Source organism: Cryptomeria japonica, chromosome 11, assembly GCF_030272615.1.
Source record: "Cryptomeria japonica chromosome 11, Sugi_1.0, whole genome shotgun sequence".
Classification (NCBI taxonomy): domain Eukaryota; kingdom Viridiplantae; phylum Streptophyta; class Pinopsida; order Cupressales; family Cupressaceae; genus Cryptomeria; species Cryptomeria japonica.
Window position 1 is genome coordinate 438225510 of NC_081415.1, and position 26938 is coordinate 438252447.

General features: G+C 38.3%; 1 protein-coding gene across 2 annotated transcripts in view; it reads right to left on the minus strand.

The window, feature by feature from the left end:
• LOC131077732 (uncharacterized membrane protein At4g09580) overlaps positions 1 to 25182 on the minus strand; it is a 40176-nt gene extending 14994 nt beyond the window's left edge. Inside the window, exons 1-2 of one of the 2 annotated variants that reach the window (XM_058015280.1) lie at positions 24847 to 25182; positions 23154 to 23881 (exon numbers count right to left, since the gene is read on the minus strand). In XM_058015280.1, the coding sequence (XP_057871263.1) occupies positions 23154 to 23467 (314 nt within the window). In that variant the 5' untranslated portion in view covers positions 23468 to 23881; positions 24847 to 25182. Of the gene's footprint in view, positions 1 to 23153; positions 23882 to 23983; positions 24642 to 24846 lie in introns of those variants that run through there. The other variant, XM_058015281.2, reaches the window with a different exon arrangement.
• Between the last annotated feature and the right edge of the window lie 1756 nt (positions 25183 to 26938).

Sequence of the window (26938 nt, forward strand, 5' to 3'; positions counted from 1 at the left end):
GCTCCAAATTCACACTTGACCTGCCTTCAATTCGCTTTGTCTCTTCTCAAATTTGTGCTTATTCTTCTTTCAATATTCAAACTGCATTTAAATTGCTCCTAATTCGCACTTGATCTGTCTTTGTGAATGATGAAAATGATTTGAAGTTTTGATCTCTTATATATGTGGATGCACCTCCATTTCTTAATCATGTTGGCCTTTTGCTTTTGTGAATTTGATTTTAAATTGTTTTTCCCTTTTGCTTTCAACAAGGCCAACTAGTGCCTTTCTTTGTTTAAAACCTTGTTTATGCATCTTTGAAGCCGACCAAATAAAACCTTGAGTGCAAATTCAAAGGTATTGTGCATTGTTTTATGCATCGCCAACTTTATCATAATGCAAGAGCGCAATTACATTTCTAAACGCCATACTGGCTAATTCAAAGCCAACCTCATCATTGCCTTGTGCTTTGTTGAGCTGACCTCAAGCTACATAGCTGAGTGCATCTTCTATAAATGAATATGCTGAGTGCATTTGGGAGATACATGCACATTGTGTAGAGCACAGATTTGAGGTCCGCATGCACAACATGGGCGTGATTTCACTTCTATCAAGGAAATATGATGGGCGCGTTTTCACATTCGAGAGGAAATATGGAGCACATTTCCACCTTGGAGAAAAAATATGGAATGCATTTCCTCATTAAGCAAGGGAATGATAGGCGCAATTTCACCTTGGAAGAGAAATTTGTTGCATTCCCATGACTTAGAAATGGAATAGCTTGCAATCTGTATGCTGGAAGAGAAATTTGTAGGCGCAAATCCACCCATGACAAGGAAATTTTGCTAATTTGCAACTTGGAGGAAGATTTTCCATGCCTTGAAGGTGGGATGTCTTCATTTTCCTTGGATCCCACTAACAATTTCCACAACTCTGTTTAGCAAATTCTCATTCAAAATTGGAATTCCTTACTCAGCCAAGGATTTTCCATGGAAATTACAACCTTGTCAAAGGATTTTCACAAAAAAAATCTTTATTTTCCTCTCCTGTCAACGTTGAAAAATCTGACTTTGACAAGGAATGTTCCTTGTCAAGATATCACATCCTTGAATTTTCTCTTCTTGAATCCACACTTAGCATTCTAAATTCCACTTTTCCTAACAACTTGCCTTGACGACTTTGACAACATTTCTTGCATTTTGACAACTTTTTCAAATTCCATGCTTTGTCAAGTGAACCTTGTGAATTTCCTCATGATTGTGCATTATATTTCCTCATATTGAAGGTCACCTACTATGGATTCTGGACTTGGACCTAACTCAATTGCACACCTTGGTCTTGAATTTGGACAAATTCTATTTTCATTCCCTAGAACAATTGCACATTTTACTCCCAAGCAAGGAATTTCCCTAGTCTAGACTGTGGATTGCATGTTTAGTCCTTATCTTGGACTTGGAATTCCTAACTCAGCCTAGCCATTGCAAGGACAAACTTCAAATCTGCTTCATGGATTAACCTATGCATTCATTTGCATTAAGAAGACATCACATTCCTTCAGAGCAAGGAGACAAAATTCATTGCCAAGCTACACAAAACTAAGCAAAACGACTAACCTAAGAAGCAAAAAAAAAAAGAGGGGTTCCCATTTGCAATGAGGCGTGTGTGTTTGCAAACACGTCCCATTTTAAAGATCTTGACAAGTGTCATGTTATGACAGATTTGTGGCAGAATCTTTGATGGTTATTATGACACCCTATGACAGATTCTATGACAAAAATGGACAAGTGGTAGGAGATACCTTTGCATGGAAGGTAGGCACCCAAGTTGTGTTATGACAAGTTGTAAGAAAATGTGCTACTTATGGTCAATTATGATAGATTCTCTTACAACTGTAAACGTTGTGAGTTATGTAAATATTTATGACACATTCTTATGACAGCTGTAAGATGTGTAAGAGCACCTATCATACCTTAAGATATTAAATTTTGGGTGCCCAACTTAGGAGGTTTGAATGAGGAGTCATTTGGAGATGCACATGTTATTTGCATGCTTTTAAGTGGCTGAAAAATAGTGCCAAGTGTTTTGCATAACCCCATCTTGTATCCTCATCTAGAAGCTACCTCTTGAGTTGCATTTCTCTACATAAGGTAGCCTTGGAAGATTAGTCATGTTATGTTTGTAGGTGAAGTGTTATGCTGCTGAAATTGATTCAGAGTGTTGTTCAATTGATTGTTGAAGACACATGTTGAAGAAGCAGTGAACTGCTATTGTATTGTAACTGTTGTTTTAGTAATATAAATTATTGTGCTTTTATAGTGTGGGTTTTTTCTCCTGAAAAGGTTTTCCCCACGATATATCATGTGTTATTTGGTAAAATCTGTATGCATGTTTAATATCTCTATTTGAATATGTTTTTGATTTTGTAATAGTTAAAGATTGTAAAGAAAATTTGGACCATCTCCCCCACTAGATTAGTGTTAGGAAGTGTTTTCTGCATCTTAGCTTCCTTACATCAGACAAGCGAAAACACCTGGACTAGGCCACTCTCCAAATATGTCCTACACTTTTTGGCCCGATTTCAAAGAGATGGACCAACAGGACCTCCTGATCATAGATCCAAAACTTTTTGTGCACAAATACCCTCAGACTAGGGTGACTAGCATACCAGTCTTACACTTTTGGCTCCAGTTTTTGGCTACAAGTTCCTCTCTATATCTTATTCCCCAGATCTGACTTACTATGTTGGTTTTTTGTTCTATAATTTATTGTTTATGTTGAAAGATGTCATTTTGCTATCATTTAACCTAGTTCATTTACACACTTACGATCTCAATTCCATTGCAACAAAGGAATCATAAACCCAAGTGTTCAGCTCTCCTATCAGGGTTGTAGTTGAACATATTTATGATTCTAATGATATTTCATGGAGACTTGAGATCTTAGTTGCATTCCTAGGCCTAGGATATCATTTCCTACATATCATTTTGGTGATGCCCAACTTGTCTTACATTTTGCCTATATTCTGATTTGGATTTCATATTTGAATTATTTTCATGAAATTTTCACATTTAGATGCCATTATTTCTAAAATTCAGTGCTTATGTACTTGTATTGGTTAAGGAATAATAACATTGTTATATCAAATTGCTTAATCAATAGGTTAATTAAACACAACATTGCACATTGCTATTGCTTACATCATCGATTAATATGGCATATGTTATTATTTGAAAAAGCAAATTGGTTTCATTAGTAAGAAATATAATGAAGAAATTTCATAGATGTGATAGTAGCTTAACCTCTCTTATATCACTCTATCCCTCTCCTACAATTTCTCAAACCCATAAGGGCATTTTGGCAAAAGAGGATGATAACACTAGCACACTTATCAATGCTCTCCCTTCTAGAGATGAAGCATTGATGAATCATGATTGTCCCTCTACCAACATTGACTGACCTTATGAGATATTTTAGCGCAAGAGGATGAAATTATAAACACTTTCCTTAATGTCACTTTACCTTCCATGATTTACTCAGCTGCAAAAACAACTTACAAGTAATCAAGAGCTAAGTGAGTACTTGGCAAGTTTTGAAACTATGAAGTTCTATCCATAAGAGCCATCTCTTCATCCCGTGGAGACATTCTAAGGCATTCCTATTTTTGGCTACAAGCATCCTATTGTATGTGTTTTTTATGCACATGCGAACACAGAATAAAATACCCAAAAGTATCTTATCCTCTCTTGAACAAAGTTACCCAAATGTTGAAGATTCGCTTAAGGATCACTTGAGACAACTCCAAGGTTCTTGTATGTCAGGTCATGACGTGTGGATAAGCACAAATGGTTGATGTGATATGCTGGAATCTCAAGGGGGCTTACATTTGAATGCTTGAATGCTTGATTTGCTAGAACTTAGGTCCTATCCACTCAATTGGAATATAAAAAAGAGCAAAAGAGATGGGGTTTGAGAAGTCTACGCTACTCCTAAAGCCTAGAATGTAAGAAGATGAGTGACTGACTAGATGGAATCCTACTGGGCAAGGTCTTACCATCAACCTGAACAATTTGACACAAGCTCAGTGCAATCTTCTAAGGATAATTTGAAGATATTCAAATTATTACCATCAAACATTGATTATCATCCAAGTTGATGCATAGACCTTGGATGCATAACAATTTGAAGTTAGGCTCATATCATTTCAGTTGATCACGCAAAGCACACTTACATTCAGCAAGAGGCTAGTGGTATGGACTAAACGGATTCCACGCAAATGCATTCAACAAATTCTTCCATTGAGTCTAATCAACATGAAAACAAATAAGAAGTAGAAACCATGTGACTTGTTGAAATAACACATCTCACCATAACTTCAATGAAAAGAGCATCTCATTTACAAGTCTTGACAACAATTTCTCCTTCTATTCTAATCTAACTTCTAACTTCTAATCTATCTATTCTTCTATTAACTTCCTATAGTCTATCATCTTCCATTAACCTTTACAAATGAAGATTATGAGCTTTATATAGAGAGCTCATTTACAATGAACGAATAGGATTGAATTTCCATCGATGGCCATGATTTTACAATGAAACCCTAATTAGGGTTTGTTACAACAAACTCTCCTTAGCCAATGAGAAAATTACTTTCAGTGAATGCAGACCAATAGATATCGAGGGTAGTGTTGTGACGTTTTCACACATCGCCCCATTGCAAATGGGTACCCTTGCTTTTTTGCTTTCTGGGGTTTGTTTTCTAGGTCTTTTAGGGTTTTGTCAGTTAGCCTTTGCACTTTCGAGTGTCGCCAAGGGGATCACCTGGATAGCAGGTTCTGCTTGAGTTAGGTCAAGTTGGTAAGTGATGAAGTCTGAAAGTCCTGGTCCTGAAATTTGGCTAAGTTTGAAAGTCCTGATCCTGAAATTTGACTAAGTCTAGAATGTCCTGATCCTGAAATTTGACTAAGTCTGGAAACTGAAAAAAGCGCCAAAAACTAGATTTTGCAATATAGCTCCTGGAGGTCTGAAACCACTCTCAAACATCCTGAAAGTATATATGGAATATAACTTAAAGTATAAGAAAGAAGAATCTTCTTATACTTAAATGTTATATTCCATAAAATTATCCTGACAGAGAGTTCAAAAAGTCAAATTTCGCTCCTGACCCTCAGAGAGGGCCCACAGCGAAAAATCGCTCCTGACCCTCAGAGAGGGCCCAGGGCGAGATTTTGATTTACTTCATTTTGCAATGGAAAAGGACTAAGTTTTGAGCATGAAAGGGAAATGAATGACTTTCTCCACCCGCCTGAAGAAGTTTTGACTAGAAATGATGAAGGACCTTGTTGAAAATAGAAAAATCGCTCCTGACCCTCAGAGAGGGCCCACAGCGAGAAATCTTATAAGGGTCATTACTAGCCTTATTTGGTCGATTTGAGAGGTCAAGAGCATGATGATGGATGAAATGAGTGCAGTGAAGTATCCAGACTTGATCAAAGATGATGAATTGAAGGAGTTTTGCCCAGGAAAGGAAAAATCACTCCTGACCCTCAGAGAGGGCCCACAACGATTTTCTTTGTGTGCACATTTTTGGACCTTTCTTGGACATGAATTTTTATTCATAGCAAAGAACAAGACGATATCTCCCTTGGCAAAGTGATTTTTAGATGAAAAGTGAAACATTTTGGTCCAAGTAGCAAAAATCGCTCCTGACCCTCAGAGAGGGTCCACAGCGAGATTTTCAAATATGCATTATTCTTGCAAGATCAAAGTGATTTTATGATTAGAAGGGATGAAGGAAAGCATGTTCAATCCGTTGAATATAATTTGGAGGATCAACACAAGAAGAAATCAACCCAAAATGAAAAAATCGCTCCTGACCCTCACTGAAGGCCCACAGCAAAAAATCGCTCCTGACCCTCACTGAAGGCCCACAACGAAAAATCGCTCCGGACCCTCAAAGAGGGCCCATAGCGAGAAACCTAAAATGGGAAATTTTCATCCGAGTTTGAGGAAAGCTAAGGTTAGGCATGGGTTTGAAACAATGTCTGAAAAGCCTTGAAGTGAAAAGAAATCGTTGAGAATCAATATTTTGAAGGCAATTACAAAAATTGCTCCGGACCCTCAGAGAGGGCCCATAGCGATTTTCCAGTTTTCTCTCCTTTGTTTGAAGAATTGAGGTAAAAACTTGCTTGGACAGGAGGAGAACGTGATGTGTTATGCCTTGGAGGTGATTTGAAGATTAAAAGATAAAAGAATTTGCCTAGAACCAAAAAATCGCTCTGGACCCTCACTGAAGGCCCACAGCGATATTTTCAAAAAATGCATGTTTTCTTCAAAATGGTGCTAAGACAAGGTTAGGATAAGGGGAAGAAACCTCCAAAAGCGTGATGAATATTATTTTGCCTTTGAAACTTGATGATTTTGGTCAGAAAATGAAAAGTCGCTCCGGACCCTCAGTGAAGGCCCACAGCGAAAAATCGCTCCGGACCCTCAGAGAGGGCCCATAGCGATATTGTTGAAAATCCTCATTTTACCTTGCAACAACAAAGCAAATTTGGATGGAGTGGATAAAGGAAGGATGTTGCTTAATGACGAATGAAGTTTCAATGAAAAATGATGAAGAATCAAGCCTAAAATCAAAAAGTCGCTCCTGACCCTCAGAGAGGGCCCATAGCGATTTTTCAGGATCCTCTCCTTTGTTTGAGGAATTGAGACCAAATCTTGTGTGGATAGGAAGAAGAGATGATATTTTATGTCTTGGAAGCAATTTGGAATCCAAAAGATGAAGGATTAAGAGCAAGATTGAAAAATCGCTCCTGACCCTCAGTGAGGGTCCAGGGCGAAATTATTTGCAAACTTCATCAAGCCTTGTTTTAAAAATTGATATTCTCCAAATTGCATTAGATCGCCAAAATTGCTAAATTGGAGGCATTTGGAAAATTAAAATTAAATTCGCAATAAATTAAGGCATTTTAATTTAATAAATTAATTTTTTAGGCCTTGAAATAATCAAAAAATCCACTTTGGAGGCATTAAAATTAATTTTTGAATTTTAAATGAAAGTGAGTGCTCAAATACATTTATTTGCTTTTACAAGCAAGTCGGCCTTCTTTTGAGGAGGATTTTATTTCATTTTCATTTCCCTTTTGGCAAGTCGGCCTTGGAGAGAAGAGAGGTGAGTGCTCTATATATTGGAGGGGTTTGTTTCATATTTCAATTCATTCATTCATCCTTTTTCAAGTGCAAGGTTGAAGTGCGAATTGGAGGAGCGAAATCTGGCTAGAGTGGAGCGAATTTCTACTAAGTGTTGAAGATCAAAGAGGGTGGAGTCTATTCTTTTTGAAGCTAGAGGAGGCGCAATTCATCCAAGGGAGAATTTTGATTTAAATTTTGGCTAGCGAAATCCATTTTTTGCATCATTTCTTAGAGTTTAATACTCAAGAGGAGGTATGGCAAAATCATCTTGACACCCTTGTTTAAGGTTTGATTTTTAGACATTTTTTTAGAAAAGTCTAAGTATTGCATGGTCAATTAGGAAATGATAACTCAAGATTTATCATGAAGTTTCCTAATTAAAATCTTAAAATCTTCCTTTTAAGTTTAATTTCTACACTTCAAGATATATTGCTAATTGTGAAATGTTGTGTAGGTATCAAGATGGCGACTCCAAAGCCCGAAGGATCTACAAGTCGGCAGGTTCTCATCAAGGACGTTCAAGCAAGGATAAGGGCGACCTCCTCCAGTCTAGCACCGACAAGGACGGCCTTCTTCAGTCAAGCATCATCAGGAATAACTTCTTCCAATCCAGCATTCCAAGGCGAGGTACATCAATCATCCTGCACATCAAAGACAAGAAGTCAGAGCAAGGGTTCGTTGAAGAAGCAGATAGTTTCAGAAGAGTTAATTAAAGCTAGCTTCTCAGCAACATCAAATTGGCATCAACCAAGTGTCAGACGAGGTGGCATCCCAATCATCACTTCTCCAGTTGGTCCACCTCAGCATGTCCAGATTCAATGTACCTAACTCGTGGAAGGTGGCACAAACTTCGATGTACCTACCCCAGCTATCCATTGGTCGAATTTTCCAAAGAAGACATGTGTCCAATTAATACAATTTTATCATTGGTCAAGCATTAAATGTTATGTAATGGTTGTAACAAACCCTAATTAGGGTTTTCATTATTGAATCTTGGCCATTGATCTCAAATTGATCTTAGCCATCGAATTGTATTGTGGGCACTATATAAGCCCCGACTCTTCATTTTGTAAAGGGAGTTAAAGAGAAGAGAAATAGAGAGTAGTTAGTAGGTGAATAGTCATTTGATAGAGTAGCAATTAGAGTAGAATAGGAGGACAAGGCAAGAAATTGTTGCCATTGATTGTAAACAAACTCCATTTTCATTGAAGTAATGGTGAAGTGTGTCGTTTCTTGCAATATGCATGGTTTCTTGTTGAATCTTCAATTTTAGATGGTAGATGATTAGATCGAATGAAGGAAATTGTTGAATGCACCTATGTGGAATCCGTCTAATCCAAACCACTAGCCTCTTGCTGATGGTAAGTACGCCTTGCGTGGTCAACTGGAACAAATGAGCTTAATCATAACTCATTACACATCTATTGTTTCATGCATTTTCCTGAATGGTGATCATTGTCAGATGGTGTACGATTTAAACATATTAGAAGCATCCCTTAGAAGATCGCACTGAGTTGGTGTTGAATTGTTTAGCCTGATGGTGAGACCCAGCCCAGTAGGAATCCACCTAGTCATTCATCCATCTTCAGTCATTCATCCATCTTCTCGCATTCTAGGTAGTAGAGTAGACTTCCTGAACCTTGCATCTTTTGCCATTTGTTTGTCGTCCAGTTAGTTAGTAAATCTTGTGATTCCAGCAAATCAGACGTTCAGGTCGTCAAGTGTAAGTCCCCTTGTGATTCCAGCAAATCACATCATACCACAGAGAGCTTATCCACACGTAGAGATCCTACAACGAAGAACCTTGAAGTCACCCTGATTGATCCTTTTCACGATATCTTCAGCATTCAGAGGCTTTACTCAAGAGAGGATAAGGTACCCTTGGGTATTTTATTCTGTGTTTGATAGTGTACAAAATACACGTCAACAGGTAGGTACATTGGAGTTTGTGCATCCATGGGTGAGCTTGGTTTATTGAATCAAGACGCGCTGATGTGGACCTCTCTGATTAGTGGAGTAGTGACTGGGATGCCACCTCAATCCTGCACTTGTAAACTTGATCTGATTCTTCATCTTGAAAGAGTGATGAGCAATATCTCTTGATACTCAACATTATCCAGTTTGCTTAGTGTAATGATGACAAGAAGCAGACTTTGATTAACTCTTCTGAAACCACATGCTCCCTCGATCATGTTCGATGCAAGCCTTGTGATGACTTTGATTGATTCTTCCTTGTTCTTGATATACTTGATGACGGGTGCACTTGGTTGAATGTAGCTCTTCAATATTCTGACTTTGATTCTTGGATTCCCGAAGGGAGTTCAAGATTGTCAAACATTCTTCCATCATGTGGGTTATCTTTCTTTATGTACCTGTTGTGACCATTTCACACATCACCCCATTAGAATGGGGACCCCCTCTTTTGTTTTCTGGTTTTGCCTTCTCTTTGCTTGTTTTTCTCTCTGCTTTTAGGATTTTGAGTGAGTGAGTGGTCTGTCTGAGCTAGCTAGATTAGGGTTGAACCTTGGAAGCTTAGTATTAGGGTTTCATCCAAGTTAAGTCTAATCAAATTTTGGAAAATTGTTGGTCTTCCCGAAGATTCAGGATTGTCAGAATGAAATATACATTTCAGGGGAATCAGATAGGTCTCCGGTTAGGTCTTGATTGAAAGAAGGTTTTTGGGGTAAAGTCCTGTTTGTTTCCAAGTTTGAGTCAGTTGAGCATGGTCATTGAAGAAAGTGAGTCTAGTGGGCTAAGTTAAATAGGGAATGAAATGGATCAAGAGCCTGAAAATGTCAAATTCGCTCCTGACCCTTGCTGAGGGTCCAGGGCGAAATTCTTTGTAGACTGGATTTCCTTCATAATTTTGACTATGTTTTAACGTGTTTGGAGATGAATTTGTGTGTTCTCGCCTGGAGAGGTTTTTGATCGATTTTTGGAGAGCGAGATGATGCCTGAAATAGGGTATTCGCTCCTGACCCTTGCTAAGGATCCAGGGCGAACTTCATTCTAAACACAATTTCTTGTTTTGAGTGGACTTGCTAACTGGTTCCTGGCCTTGAAAATGCCCTGACTTTGCCTTGTGAAGTGGTTTGAAACTTAAAATTTGAGCAGTTTAGCCTGAAATGAAGATTTCGCTCCTGACCCTTCCTAAGGGTCCAGGGCGAAAATTTTGTTTAAGTTTATTTGTCACTAATTTTGGCTAACTTGTTTTGTGCAAGGTCTCCCGAAAGGAAGATTGGACGTCACTTGATGCAATTGAGAGTTTGAAAGCATGAAAATTGATGAATTTTGGGCAACAAAGGCAAATTCGCTCCTAACCCTTACTGAGGGCCCAAGGCGAAATTTTGAATTTTCCTTATTTTGCAGTGGAAAAAGATCAAGTTTTGAACATGAGCGAAATAAAGACATCTCCCTTTACCTGCCTGAGAAAGTTTCAACTTGAAAAGATAAAGGACTTTGTTGAAAACCTAAATTTCGCTCCTGACCCTTGCTGAGGATCCAGGGCGAAATTCCTTCAATCACCTGTTTTCCTGGCAAAATCAAGTCAAGCTTGGGTATGGATGAGAGAGGAATAGTGTTTTCTTCCTTGTAGACGAGAAATCAACTCGAAGTGATGATGGAACAAGCATGAATTGAGAAATTCACTCCTGACCCTTACTGAGGGTCCAGGGCGAAAATCTCTATTGGAGTCATCTCTGGCCTTGTTTCGTCAAATTGAGATGTCAAAGGCATGATGAATGGTGAAGTGAACATAATAGAACCCCCTAACTTGTTTGAAGATCAAAAGATGAAGTAGTTTTGTCCAGGAAAGGCAAATTCGCTCCTGACCCTTCCTGAGGGTCCAGGGCGAAATTCTTTATAAACACATTATTTTACCTTCCTTGGACATAAAATCCTATTCATAGCATATTACAGGGTGAGATCTTACTTGGCAAAGAAGTTTCAAAGTGAAAAGTGAAGCATTTTGGTTAAAATTGCAAAATTCGCTCCTGGCCCTCTCAGGAGGCCCAGAGCGAAATTCTCAAAACACCTCTTTCTTGCAAGGACAAAATGATTTTTTGGATTGGAATGGATAAGAAAAGGTATGTTTTATCCTTTGAAGATGATTTGGATGGCCAACAAAGAAGCAATCAAGCTAAATAAGGAAAGTCGCTCCTAACCCTTGCTGAGGGCCCAAGGCTAAAATCTTAAAATCTCCCATTCTGCCTTGCAAAACGAAATCAAACTTGGATTGGGAGCAAGAAGAAAGATATTTCCTGGCATTGTGAGGTGGATTGAAGTTGGAATGATCAAGAATTTGCTCAAAAAACTCGAAATCGCTCCTGACCCTTGCTGAAGGCATAGGGCGAAAATGGCAAAATCAACCTATTTCCTTTGAGTTTTGCTAAGACAAAGATGCACTGGGGTAAAAGTGGCCTTTAAAAACATGATGAATAAAGATTTGCTTCCAAAACTTGATGATTCTAAGCCAGGGAAGAAAAATCGCTCTTGACCCTTGCTAAGGGTCCAGGGCGAAAATTTGAAAAACTCTTATTCTACCTTGCAGAAACAAGGCAAATTTGGATGGGATGGATAAGGAAGGACATTACCTAGTGATGAATGAATGTTTCAACGAAAGATGATGATGGATTGAGTCTAATTTGCAAAATTCGCTCCTGACCTTTGCTGAGGGTCCAGGGCGAAAAACTTTGAAGGAGGCTTTTCTTGCTTGGTTTGATTGAAATGAAGTATCAAAGGCATATTGAAAAGAGAAATGAACATGGTCTTGCGTAGTGAAGAAGTTTTTAGATGAAGAAATGAGGATTTTTTAGTCAAAATTGCAAAATTCGCTCCTGACCCTTGCTGAGGGTCCAGGGCGAAAATCTTTCAAACACCTATTTTGCCTTGCAATAACAAACCAAGCATGCATGGAATGAATGAAGAGGATCATTGCTTAACCTTGTGAAATAGATTGGAGCTAAATGATGGAGGAGTAAGAGCAAATTTGAAAAATCGCTCCTGACCCTTGCTGAGGGTCCAGGACGAAAAAACCCTAAATGCACTTTTCTTCCAAAATTCAAGTGAAATCAAACCCAAACTCCAGTAAAAGATGCCATTTAAGATGCCTAGGTGAAGTTTTGGACGTGTAACAATGAGGTATTCAAGGCCTAATTTGAAAAATTGCTCCTGACCCTTGCTAAGGGTCCAAGGCGAAGTTATTGGCATTCTTCATTGATACCTTAGTCAAGTATTGATATTCCTCAAATCCCCCAAAATTGCTAACTTCAAGGCCTTTGGAAAGATTAAATCAAATTCGCATTAAATTAGAAGCATTTTAATTTAATAAATTAATTTTTGACCTTGAAATAATCAAAAGGGGCATCTTAGAGACATCTAAAATTAATTTTTAAATTAAAATTTATCAATAAGTGTTCAAGGCATTATTTTGCCTTTATTTGGCAAGTTGGCCCACATTTTTAAAGGTTTTATTTATTTTTTTCCCTCTTTATTAGCAAGTCGGCTTTGGGGAAACAAGAGGTGAGCGCTCTATATAATGGGGATGCTTTGTTCAAGTTTTAATCATTCATTCATCCCTTCTTAAATGCGAAGTTGAGGTGCAAATTTGAGGAGCGAAATATAGCATGTTTGAGGCGAATTTCTACTAAGTGTGGATACTAAGGAGGGTGGAATTTATTCTTTTGAAGCTAGAGGAGGCGCAATCCATCCAAGGGAGGACTATAATCTAGGCCTTATCCATCAAAGTCAAGTTTTCTTTCATCATTGTCAAGTTTTTTTTAAGTGCTCAAGAGGAGGTATGGCAAAATTATCTTAATATCCTTATTCAAGACTTGAATTTTAGGCATTTTTTTTTTAAGAAAAGTCAAGTGTTGATTAATTAATTAGGAAATGAATAATTCTAGATTTATCATGAAATTTCCTAATTAATATCTTAAATCCTCCTTTTGAGTCTTATTTTCTACCCTTTAATGCTCAAGGACTAATTTTGAAACGTTGTGTAGGTGTCAAGATGGCGACTCCAAAGGCCGGAGTATCTACTAGTCGCCCGGCTCTCATCAAAGAAGATCAGAAGAATGACGAATTGGAGACCAGGATCGTGTCCAAATGGAGTAATATCGGAGACACCAACTTAGGCAACTTCAACATGAAGAAGTTTCGAGAGGTCCCCTACATTGGCAAGCCATCACCTATTGCGAAGAAGATAATTGAAAGTGGCATCATCAAGGCGGCAGGTTTCCCTCCCGCAGTCAAGTGTCATGAGCTGATGATCGAGTGTGCCCGCCACTATGACTCACAATCAAGGACAATCGTATCTAAGGACGGGAACATCTTAGCTTACCTTTCAGAGGAAGCCATAAGCGAAGCTCTTCATCTTCTAGACCATAAAGATATGATTTACAAAAGCTTAGAAGGAGCTAGGTCAATCTATGAAGATGATCCCGATACGTGTCTGAATCTCATCAAAAAGAGTTGGTTGCTCAAAAGTCGGCCTCGCCTGAACAAGATTCCCAATACGCCACATAGGATCGATTTCCAGGAGGAGTACAGAGATTTGATAACTTTGCTCAATCGAGTTATAGGGGCTCCTCAAGCTTTCTTCTTCGAAAAGTGGATGTTCTTCTTCATACAAATGATAGTCCAAGGAAAAGGAATGCTTCATTGGGCCAGAATCATTAGCAATTGTTTGGACATGCAGTTAAGAAGGCTAAGACCGACCAAATCATTCCACATGAGCTCATATGTTATATATGCTTTAATCAAAAGTTTCGAGTATGCAGGGCTACCTCACAGAGGAGTGATCGAAAAGAAATAAGGGTTTGTGATTCTTATGTTCATCTGCATCATCCGCCTAGAAGTGACTACAAGTTAGTCAATGACACCTTCACGATGAACATTACCAGGATATTGCAAGGTGGGATTCACAATCGTCTGTCTCTGGATGCACAAGACCTTGTGAAGAAGTATGGCGCCTGGTTCATCCAATTTCAAAAGTTCACATACATCAGAATTCAGGGGTGTCCTTCACCTCCCTACATGTTGCCGAGGTATCCGACAGACAGGATAGTGCTACTTGAGGTAACTAGACAGTTGGCAGCTTATGCAAAGGCATCCAGACACAAGCATGGAAATGGGATTCTCGTGCCCATCATACTAGGGAATTCACTTGAAGTATGTCCTAACACTCAAGCCTCAGAAGATGCAGAGAAGGAATTATCTTTATACTCATTCTCATTCTTTGCCTCGCGGGAGAATTTTGATCCTCATGGTTATATGGAGGAGACAGTCGAAAAGAAATACAAGCATGAATTTCAGGTAGAAGACTTTTGGATGAATCTCCCAAGTGATTTAGAGGTTAAGAGAAAGATGCATTCCCAGCTACCCTTAGATCTCCTCAGGAAATGCAAAGTTTATAGAGTAGTTGATCAGGCCCAAGATAATGGTGGATACCTCCAATCATCTTATGAAAAAGAGGACAAGGAAGTGAAAATAGATTGGATCTTATGAAAAAGAGGACAAGGAAGTGAAAATAGATTGGAATGAGTCCGAGGTTTTAGACCTGAGAGCTTTGATGGCTCCTGTTTTATCATGCACTCGCAGATGGGTGGATGTACAGCATCAGAAGTTGAAAGAGCAGAATGTATCAATGACATTCACTTTGGAGGCAAGACCAGAAGAAGGCGAAGCAAGCGTGAGTGAGAATACTTCTCATTCCAAAGGCTCAAAGAGGAAAGAAAGACCTGAGAAAAGGGAATCCACCAAGAAGAAGCAGAAGACAAACCTCGATCACCCACCAAGCACATCTTCTCAACATGAAAAGAAGGCAGATCAGGAGAAGATGGTATATGAAATTGATGAGTCTATGGAATCCATGGTACAAAATGACAAGCAAGAAAAGGGGCAGACACCTCAGCAGTCGTCGAGTCAATCTCCCCAAGTTGATGCTAATGAGCTACATGAAGAGAAGAATGATGATGAAGCGACATCTCCTTTCCGAGAGGATGGACCACTGCTTAAAGAAATACAAGTAAAGGAAACAAGATCTGCTAGTCCGGATTGGTTAAAAGAGAGACTGACAAGGGTAGTTGTGGTTGAAGAGGAAGAAGATGTATTTGATTTAGAAAGCCTTATAAAGAGTTCTCAAGAGATGATGGAAAAGAGTAAGGCCACAAAAATGTCCAAGGTAATTCGAGATGAAACAGGATCCAGGAAATTGCAAGTAGCTACGCCAGTAGTGGACAAATATGAGGGTGAGATTCTTGTAGATGAGTATGACTTAGAAACATTTGAGCTTGGTCCACTTACCTCCGAGCAAGCAATGGAAGAAGCAACCGATTCATTTGAAGCACTTAAAGAAGAAATGGAAAAGAATAAAAAGCTTGAGAGAGAGAGAGGTGCTTGGAGAAGCTATTTTAGTCATCTCAATCAGCCCTTAAGACGCCAGGACCCAGCAGTATCTCCTTTACAAGCACTCCCTCTTGAATCAGTTGGCGAGGCAAAAAGGGTCAAGAGCTTGTTTCAGCTTGTAAACTCTTGGATTGATAAATCCCACATGGTAGCCGTTGAATTTGCAACAAGAATGATGAAGACAGTTCATCGAGCTATCCAGGTCCTTGAAGTTATCCATAATCTAATGATAACTGTAGTCGCTTTCACTAACACTAGAGATGTTATCATTCCTATCCTACAAGTGATAAGACAAACACCGAGACGGATTCTGGCACAAGAAAAGATAATGGATGGAGGAACCCATAACCTTCTACAGTGGTCACCTCTGCTCCAAATGAAAGAGGTCCTCTTTGAAGACATCAACACCAAATGCAGTCAAGTGGAAGGTACCATTCATCCAATTCAAGATAGGGTGTTTGAAGTGTTGTGTACCATTCTTGGCAGATGGATCGAGGTTGAGACAGATGTGGACATCCAAGAGTTGGAGGAGAGAGTCAAGGTCATCTTTTGCAAAGAGGAGAACGTCATCACAGATGAGCAACGAGATTAGATGTTCGCTACTATGTCCCTGATTGAGAAGACCAAAGAGCTTGAACCTGGATGGGAGACAGCTCTTCTCATTGCTTTTGATCAAGTCCTTCACTTGGAAGAACGAATGAAGAATCTTCCTGAGATTCCCATTGCTGAGATTGAGGGAATTGTGTCCAGATTCGTTGGATATGCTAAAAAGGAGCTTAGGAAAGGGAACAAAATTCTAGATGAAAAGTTGTTATAGGATGATGTGGTAGCTTAATTCCTATTGGTCTATGTTTCCTCGATATTTGTGCCAATTAAATATTGGCTATGCATTTAATAATGTTTATCTAAATGGGTACCTTTTTTGTAACAAACCCTAATTAGGGTTTATGTGTCAAAATCTCAGCCGTTGATCTTCTTTCAATCTGGGCCATTCATTGTATTTGGGGATGCTATATATACCCTCACTCATTTTCATTTTGGGAGTTTTTTAGAAGTTAGAGAAGAGAGAGAGCTTAGAGAGAAAAGTTATTGTGTAGCAAGATTGAGTAGTGAAGAAAGAATTTTGAACAATTGTTGTCTATTTGGCTTTGAGATCAATAAAATATTGAAGTTATGGTGTTTTATTGCAATACTTGTGGCTATCTTCATGATTGTTTATTTTCTTGAATCACTCTCAGTTGAAGTAGCGTTTAAATTTGAAGGACTAAGTGTTGTGCTTGATCTTTGGTGAGATTCACGTTCCAAACCACTAGCTTCTCACTGATTGTGAGGATGCCTTGTGTGGTCAACTTGAAATATTGAGATAGCTTAAAATTTCAATCATTTTGGAAGTATTGATATGTATCTCTATGATAGTATCTATATCCTTGATGATTTGAAAGTTACTTAATCACCTTAGAAGATCACATCAATTCCAGTAGAGTTGTAATTTCTTGGCAATACTGTAATTGGTAGAATCTTACCAAGTCTAGCTTTCATTGAGTCATTCTTAGGATTAGATTAGTATTCATTCCTTGAAACCCTTATCTTTTGATCTTTTTTGGAAAATCTGTTAGTGTTAGGAAAATCCTGTTCTTGCAGTCAAAAGAGAGTAACACGAACAAGCTTTCTCATAAGTACGTAAGACCCCTTGAAGAAACAGCATATACAACGACCACTGGTGCTTGTCCACACATAGAGATCCTACAACGAAGAACCTTGAAGTCACCCTGATTGATCCTTTTCGCGATATCTTCAGCATTCAGAGGCCTTAACCAAGAGAGGATAAGGTACCATTTGGATATTTTATTCTGTGTTTGGCTGTGTACAAAATACACATCAACAGTACTACAGCCTTGAGGTAGTTGAATGATCTTTCTTTACAGTCTGTGATATCCTCATGCTACCATATGTGGTGAGAGCCTTCGAACACCTTGAGATCTTTTCTTCTTTGATGTTTGTTGATGAAGTTCTTTGAAGGCATTTTTCTTGTATCTTGACCTTGATGTTGAAATTCTCTCCTTGAGATACTTGCTCCGATCCTCCTCCAGCCTGGTCTCTCTAATTTCTTTCCTTTCCTGCTGCAAAACAAATAAATCAGCATCAAACACATATGATATACAGCTTATACAATCTCTTAATTTGAGCTAATCTCTTATTTTATGTGATTTGCAGATCTGATAGGTGCAGGTTTAGGGGAGGTCGATCCTTTGCTTGAGCAAATTTGTTGTCCTTTTGATGCATTCACTCCTTCCTTTGTGAATTTGCTGTTGTTCTGATAGAATTCGCCCTTCTTGATTACTGGATCTGATTCTTTAGTGGCTGAACTCACCCTTGTACTGATTGAATTCACTTTTGGAGAAGAAAATGTTTTGAAGTGATGTCCAAATGATTGTTTTGATGTCTAAGCTGTCCTTAATAGTGGAATTCGCTCCAAATGGATGGCAAAGGACATACCTTAGGTGAAATTCACTCTGATTTAGGTGCAAGGTACAGTCATGAGCAAAATTCGCTCCAAACATGGAGCAAGGTACACAATTCTAAAGAGATTCGCTCCAATTAAGAGCAAGGGACGGGTTTGGTGGAAAATTCGCCCCAAATATGATGTAAGGTACATGACCCTAGATAAAATTCGCTCCAAATATGATGCAAGGGATGGATCCAAGATAAATTCGCTCCAGTCACAGAGCAAGGTACATGATTTTAACAAATTTCGCTCTCAACTTTGGACAAGGTACACGATTTTGACAAACTTCGCTCCAAATATGATGTAAGGTACATGGCTCTAAGGAGAAGTTCGCTCTAATTTGTGAGTGAGGTACATGTCCTTTGATGAAAATTCGCTCCAATTAATGAGTAAGGTACATGTCCTTAGCAAGGTACGGTGTTTCATGTCCTTAGCAAGGTACAGGATTTCATGCCCTTAGCAAGGTACGGGGTTTCATAGCAAATTCGCTCAAATTAATGAGTAAGGTACATGTCCTTAGCAAGGTACGGGGTTTCATGTCCTTAGCAGGGTACGGGATTTCATGTCCTTAGCAAGGTACAGGGGTCTATGTCCTTAGCAAGGTACAGGGGTCTCATAGCAAATTTACTCAATTTGGGGGGCAAAGGACAGGGTCTTAGGAGAAGTTCGCTCCAATTTGGGAGCAAGGTACATGTCCTTGTTAAAAAATTCACTCTAATTTGTGAGCAAGGTACATGACCTTAGGGATGACTCTTTGTTTAATCCTTTCACCTGACTTTGCTTCATTAGTTCAAACCTCATGATTTTGCCTTCCTAGTGTGTGGATATGTCAAATTAGCCTTAGGAAAGGCCTTAGAGAGAGAATTTCACTCCAAAGGATGAGCAAAGGAAGACGTACTCGCTCCTAGAAGGGAGCAAAGGACGATGTGTGAATTCCTATAAATGAGCAAAGGAAAACTTCATGTACTTAGTCAAATTTTGCCTTTTCAACCTGCAACTGACCTTCCTTACCTACTACGCTCAAATTGACATCACTCGACCTCTTTCCAATCTAAGGAGGGAGAAATGAGTCTACCATTGCCTAGCCACCTGAGAAAGTGCACCTCTTCAAACGAAGGGCTAATAGCAAAAGGCCCTACAACTACCAACAGCTAAGCTAAGACAACTAATCCTAGAAAGCAAAAAGTGGGGGCCCCATTTGCAATGAGGCGATGTGTGAGAACGTCACAACACATCCCTTCTCTCCAATACTGCATTGTGGCACATGATGTTTCATATTCCTTTAGGCTTGTGCATGCACTTCTACAAGGACCATTTCCTCTTTACTTGGCTAACAATGCTCCAAGGCACAGGAGGTCAATAAAAAATATAATAAAACTGGGGTTTATATCCACAAAATATAGAAATGTGTGTGCACATATGTGTGAAGGTGAGTTAAATTATTCTAGTATCTTGAATGTTCCTCTAGTATTGAGCAACAAAATTCAATTTAAGACTCTGAAATTGCCAAAATTCACTAAGTTAAATCAGTCCAACACTGTGTCATGACTATTTTAACTCACAAAAGCACAGCAAAACTGACACATTTGTGAAAACTTGGCTTCACTTGCCCAAAACCGTTATAACTTGACGAGGCTTGGCAAAAATACAACTTACTATAAATATTGAAATAGACCACCTTCAACTCTGGTTTTTGGCATATGTTCAGGTCTGCTTTTTTATGTGTTGCAGATTGTTGCAATGAATGGGTTTGTTTGTTTAATTGGAAACTTTGTAATGATGCAAACTATGATAATTGAGACAGCGCATACACTTCAGAAAATAAAGTAGAACCAAACACCACATAATCAATATGGAACTCTGACCTTTCTCAGCAGATGAAATGATATCAGCTTGTATTGAAACTTTAAACCCAGAGAACAATTGATATCAACTATCCTTGGTGTTGGAAGTTGCCAAGCCAGGATATATTGTTTGCAGGAACAATAATAACAGAAACTTACTTGTATAAATTCCAAACTGACCAGTGTCGAGGATTCCCACCATTTGAAGAATTGTGTACAGCAAAGAAACCCCGAATGCTTCTTTCCAGTCCAGCATCACAATAAAGATACAATCGACCAACTTGAATGAAATCTTAGCTCCTTAATATTTCTCTTTGTGGTACTTCTGGATGTTATCCTTATGTGCTTCAAAGCTACTAATAATACTCACTAAACCTGTAGCTGAATGCCCCGATACCTTCTGCAGCAAACCGCCGCCGTGAATGGAGCCAGCTTAAATACACAATACTATAGAATCCTCAATCGTTTGACTACACAAACAACCACAATAACACCCAATGCCGAAATAAACCTCCACTCACCAAAATATATTTTTTCCTTATAGTTCTGACTTCTGAGAGCTCAACCCAGCTCTTCTAATGCTGCCAATGTTGTCAAACATATATTCGGTGCGGATGTGTATGAAGTCAGCTTATTTCATAATGTCCACAAATATTATTCAAGCCACGGTGTCACCATAATCCACGGAACATTAGCAATATCAACCTTTGATGGGGCACTAACAATGAGCCGCCGATTAATCAAAACCATGGCTTCAATATTATTATCGCATTACTAACCCAGTCCCGGCTTTCTCCATATAATGTTAATTTGTCAATATTGATATGAGGAACAGATAAATAGTAAACCTCCAATATCGGCGATATGGTACCCACAGAAATTATATTATTCAGAAAACCAATTATCTTATTTAGAATGATAAAAGGCATCAAATACCTCAATTCTGCAAATAACTGAATTCCTGAAAATTTGTCTTCGGCAGAAGACTTCACAAATTTGGCACAAATGTAGAGTCCGTCACAAATCCACCCCTTTGGAAGAACTCGGTTTTCGTCCAGCCCTTCTATCAAACTCCTGAAGGTTTTCGTCTCCAAGAATCCTAAACGTTTATCACATCAAAAAGCATGCCTTACTTCCTACCTCCAGTCTCCTTATAAAGAACTCCAAGAAGCTTCTAGAATATTAGGCCAACCACATTTGGAGAACTTTATTTAATAAAGTAACATTATGATATTAATTTTTTGTTTATTTAATTAAATTAATTAATATTAAGTCATCATTGGATATTTTATTTATTTTTGACACCTTAAAAAAATCAATTTAATTTATTATCACCTTTCAAATTGGGGACACGACAAATATATACAAGATTCAACTACAATAAAGTTTATCCAGGTTTTGCCTGGAATTTTTGCCAATAAAGCCAAATTGATTCTAGCGCTTGGCTTGCCACCCTTATAATGGATGGTGGAAGGCCACATGAGGCCAAGAGGGATGGTATATCCGCTCTTGGGCCTATGGTAGAGGATCGCTTTGAGCACCCTATCATGTCTCCTTATCCAAGCTCCATTATGATTGAACCCAAACAATGAATTAGATAGGTTATATGACTAAGATAATTATGAATATATGATCTTTAACCCTAGTAATGGTTGATCTTATGAATTGTATCTTCAATATTTGTCTAACATGATTGCAGGATCTCGACAAGGATCAATCTTGCTTTACATCCTTTGGGTTAAGTTATATCTCTAACTATATCATGTTCCCTGTTTAATTGAATTTGTGATTCTAGGGCAAAATATAAGGTAATCCAAAAAGGGGATATCACTGAAACAACACAGCATTGCAAAAACACAAAGTGATCATACCTTGGTTACCATAACTTAAACAGGATTCAGCACTAATATTATTATATTTATTGCCAAAGCATACGCTGCCACTTTCAACAAAGGATGGCAAGTAATCAAATCAAAGTACTTTCTTTTCTGAAAAAGCATAAACATGCTATACTTGATAAATGCAAATCTTAATACAGTCTGTCAATGCTACTCAAAGCCTTCAAAACCCTATTCAAAGATGGTTGTATTTTCACTTTATACCCAATAAGTACCCCATTCACTTGAAAAATTAGCACCAAAATGCAAGGAAATCATGGAATGTTTCCACAAGGGTTTCCTGCCTCACTAAAGAGTAGCACTGTCCCAACCAAAATCCTAATCAAACAAGAGATTTCTCTGTTCAAAAGGTTTGTAAAGATCAACCTATCAACTTGATTAAGTGAAGTTAATTAGATGCTCAGCATTCAATCTTAAGCTAAACGAGTGTATGCTTACAAGGGTGGCATTCCATTCAAAGGATTTTGAGTTATCCTGGAACTTCATAACGGTAAACCCATTACATGGTATCATACAAGACTCTACAATGAAGGCAGACACTTGCTTTAGTAACAGTTTACAGTTGTCTTTGAATATAAGACAAGAAAACACTCTACTTCTAGATAGATGAACAAAGTACATATTTCTAGGCATTATGATCAGATTTTCAGAGAGAGATTGTAACAATACAAGCAAGAGCTAACCTTAAATAGTTAACTATGATTTAAGAAAAAAATATCACGTCTCTCTGTTTAATGCATTCCAGATCCAAGAGATCCAAGAGAACTAAAACAAAGTAAAATCTGAAACCTTGGGGAATGAAAGAAAATCTTTATTTCCCTCTAACATTAGCTTGGATAGTTTTTGTTTCTGGTGTAAGGCTATGATTTAAAAGCTTAAGATCAAATAAATAACGGGCAACCCTCATTAACATACAAAAAAAGCACTCTAAAGTAATTGCCAGGTAACCCTCTCAGGAACAGACTGTAAGGGAATGCTTGGAGAAGCTTTGCCATTTACTGAAATTTGTAAACATATTGAGTGTTGTGAAAGGCACCATCTGAAAATAATTCTTCCCCAGTCATACGGTTAACATTACCAGATCTAGTTTTTTCAGAGTTACTAACATCGTGGAATTAAGCATTTTAGAGAAAGACATTATAAAAAAGAAAGGATTAAAAAAATGGAATAAAATAAAGAACATTGGGGACATATTTTGCTGAAGTTGCCATTGGAAACATCAATAATAATCAATGAGAGAAAGGCATTTTTAATGACTTTTGAATCTATTTCTAGAAACAAAATACAATTTTCATAATCAAGGTGAGGAAAGCAGCAAGTTAGACTTACTTGAGTAGTCGAAGATCTGCAATACTGTGGGGAATCTTAAGGAACTCATAATCCGCTGAAGGCATTGTCAAATATATGCTCAAAAGACCAATTGAAAATAATATAAAAATACTGAGTGCAGCTACAAACTCCCACCGTGTCAAGGGAAACTTTCCCTCAGGCTTCCCTTCATGTGGCTTTTCATCTCTTGGGGATGTAATCCGTGCACTTTCTTCATCCCGTTGCCTTGAATTGTCAAAAGTTAGGATCCTAGATGCCGGCATTGTCAGAACAGAAGGAATATATGAGCAATGAGATGCTTCAACCTTCATCATGAGATTAGACCACCGTTCAAAATGGTGGAAATTCTACGTGAAGCGTCCTCATCCATTCCAAATTAAGAGTAACAACGTGTTCCAGAGTCTTCCAACTCTACTCAAAAATGCTACGTGTATGTATATCTTGTTTTAGACTTATGATTGAAAAGCTGATGAAAATGTATAGTTCAAAAGCTACACCTTCCTCGTGGTCCAAGAGCTATATAAAACTTCCAAATTATATCTCCTCCACCGCGCAATGGAATAAGAATCAGGACTCATGCACCGTTAATACATTAGAAATTTAGAAGAAATCAATGTCTGCATAATTTACAACACCACCGTTGACTTCTGTGTAACCAGAGCAAAAACCCCACTTAAGAAACTGAATCACTTATTCAAACCACGTTTTCAACCATTGGTATGACTCCACTGGGGCAAAACAGGAAGGAGGAGTTAGATCCAGAAGAAAGCAAGGCACAATTCAAAAAATATACAACTCACAAATATTTATTTTTACTGCATTCAACTTACACGTGCTTCAACAATGGTGAACATCTGCTAATATATAAGCAAATATGCATCTATAGGTAAAATGCACACGAAAGCCTACAACATCTATAAGCAAATAAAATCTTGTGCCGGCTCTAGTCAATGGCAAATCACTAAATAAGTTTTGTTTAAACTCAAAATACTTCAAACCCTAATTTTCCAAATCTATCCTCCCCTATTACAGAAAAGAAACCCTGCGACAAGGACAGCTTCAAGCTCAACGTATATTCAGTTTCGTTGGTCTTATCTACTCTCTGTTAATTCTAACAACAATAAAAAACAACAAATATCACGGGTTCGTCAAATGAACAAGCATCTTCCAAGCCCTAAGTTCTTCAACTCCGACAGCACACCCTAAAGGGAGAAAGTCGTTGAAGTCACATATAAATCATAATTCACAAACACTCCCAGCTAAAAGGAAACCTAGAAAACCAACACAAATCAATGGATCTCCAGAAAGACCTCAATCCACCGACACAAATAATTCAAAATAAGAAATCGGTCAAAAACAGCTAAACTTGACGACAATTAGATATAGCACGAAATTCAGCAACTCGTAGCATCCACTAACAATCTGCCCCCGATCCGCCCAAAATAAACCCACAAGATCAAAAAATTATCCTGCATTTGACTTCAATTAACGCCCGTCTACACGTTTGAGTAAAATCTATGCAACAACAAAAATTGGCAGACAGTAATTTATGTAGTGACGTATTTGAAACAGGGGAAAAGATGCGGAAAACGAGCCCAGACATGTGTTCATCACAATTTGTGCAATCACAACAACAATTGTAGTAAAAAACAAAAGGAGACAAGAGTTCATGGAAGAATGAGATGGAACCTACCGAGTAATTTTGAAGTAAAATTGGTGAAAAACGAGGGATCTGAAACTGGTGCTTCGAGATGCCCGATCTGCCAGCCTAAACCCTTTTTTCAATATTTGAGCCCCAATTGAAACTCGAGACTCATTTTATAAACGAACAAATTTTGCACTTTTTAAGGAACTTTTAGCCGCTTCTGAGCGTAAGAATGCATTTGCTTGACGGCGCCTGAAACCTTTAGTAGGTGGTACCATGGCTTTACTCCTTTCAAACTACCCCCTGTTGGACGGCTGAAGGGCCCAACTACTATCTGCAGTAGAAATTTGACTGCCCCAATTGAGCGTCAAAACTTAAAATACCTCACACAACTTACCCCGTCAAATAAAATATAGTTTTGTTTGAACTTTCCACGCCAAACCATAGAAATGGCGGGTCGCACGCGGGAATGTGTCAACACAAGGGGAAGCATACCAATTAACTATAGAAATTGGTACAACTTTTCTCCACTAATGATTGTAATGGTGAAAATTAGATTCCTTAAATTTTGTTCGCTTTCTGCAGGATTTATTTTGGTTAGGTTGTTTCCAATGAGGATTTTATATGATTTACAATATTTTTGTTATTTCATATGAGAGTATTAGATTATGTTGATATATTTTTAGTTAAAAGTCAAATGTTAAAAGATTTCCATTTCGGTAAAGTGTCAAGCACACAATCTCGATTTCATCTCTTATGTGTCATACCTCTAGTGATCTAAACCTTGGTAATGTCTTAGTCGAAGAACATAACATCACCCTCATCAATTTTACTCAACCAAATGAACTACAATCATTTGCTAGAAGTTATTTTTAGTGTAATGAAAAGCATATGAATGGAACCATCTTTGTTTATGGTTATTATAGAATGTGAGTTTTATTTATTTTAATTTGTATTCACTTTTAAGGATTAGTCATTTTTCTTAGCTTTGTTTATTTTCCATCTGTGATCATGTTTGTAGTTTTTGATTAAGCAAAAACAGGTTTTGAGGGGACCCAAAACCCCTTACATCAGAATCCAAAGATAGAGCATTAAAGCAACTAGACCGAGACTAATAACAAAGAAACAGAATAGGTTGCTACAGAAAAGGACGGCAGAAGCACAGCAGCCAAAGAAAAGAACAGCAAAAAGTCAGCGAGGTGCTGGCGAGCACAGTAGCAAAAAGAAACCAAGACCGGTTACATGAAAATATTGAGGCCATCAATAGCCTCTTTCTCCAGCATCATCATGGTCTTTGCAGCTTCCTTGAGGTCGAGAAGATCTTGAGGCAAAGGTACCTCCACAGCCTTGGTGCTTTGTCTGGTCCTCCTCGTAGTGTGAGGGAAATCCTTGGAGCTAGAAACCCCAGCCTCCATCTCCAGATCCAAAAAGTTCTTGTCATTATGCATCTTCTCCAATCTAGCCACCATCGTCGACATGTTGGTAGCAGACACTCTCAGCATAGCCGCACTATTCTCCATTATATTCTTGAGTGCAACCTCAATTTTTCGCATTTTCAGGTTGATCTCCCAAAACTTTTCATCATATATTTTCTTAAAAAGCTCAATAGCCTCCCCGTTTTTCTTAAGGCACTCCAACATCATACTTTTTTCATCTTCTTTCCACAAGGCACACTCATTGTTCTCAGAAGCGCAAACCTTCCCCTTATCCTTAATTTTCACCTGACCCTCTTTCTCCACAACCCTTTCAACCCCTTCCAACTTAGCTAAGGTAGTTCTCTACTTAAGATGCAGAGTCTTAATTTCATGGAACACCCAGCATTGGAAGTGATACAGATCAACTGAGGCACTTCTAGCAATGCCCAAATTATTGAGCATCGGTTTAGGCTTGTCTTGTAAATCATAGGAGTCCAAGTCCATCAATTCTGAGTACTGGTAATCAAATTTTTGAGGAGGCAACTCACCCCCCACATCAGAATCAAATAAAATTATCTTCTTACCCTTCCCCTTGGGCTTCACCTTGTAACTAGAAGTATCCTCCCCCGATGAAGCATCATTGTTCTTCTTGAGGATTCTAACCCTCTTCTTAGGGGGGTAGAAGCGACAACCTTAACCTCGGACTTAGAGTCATCAGAGCCATC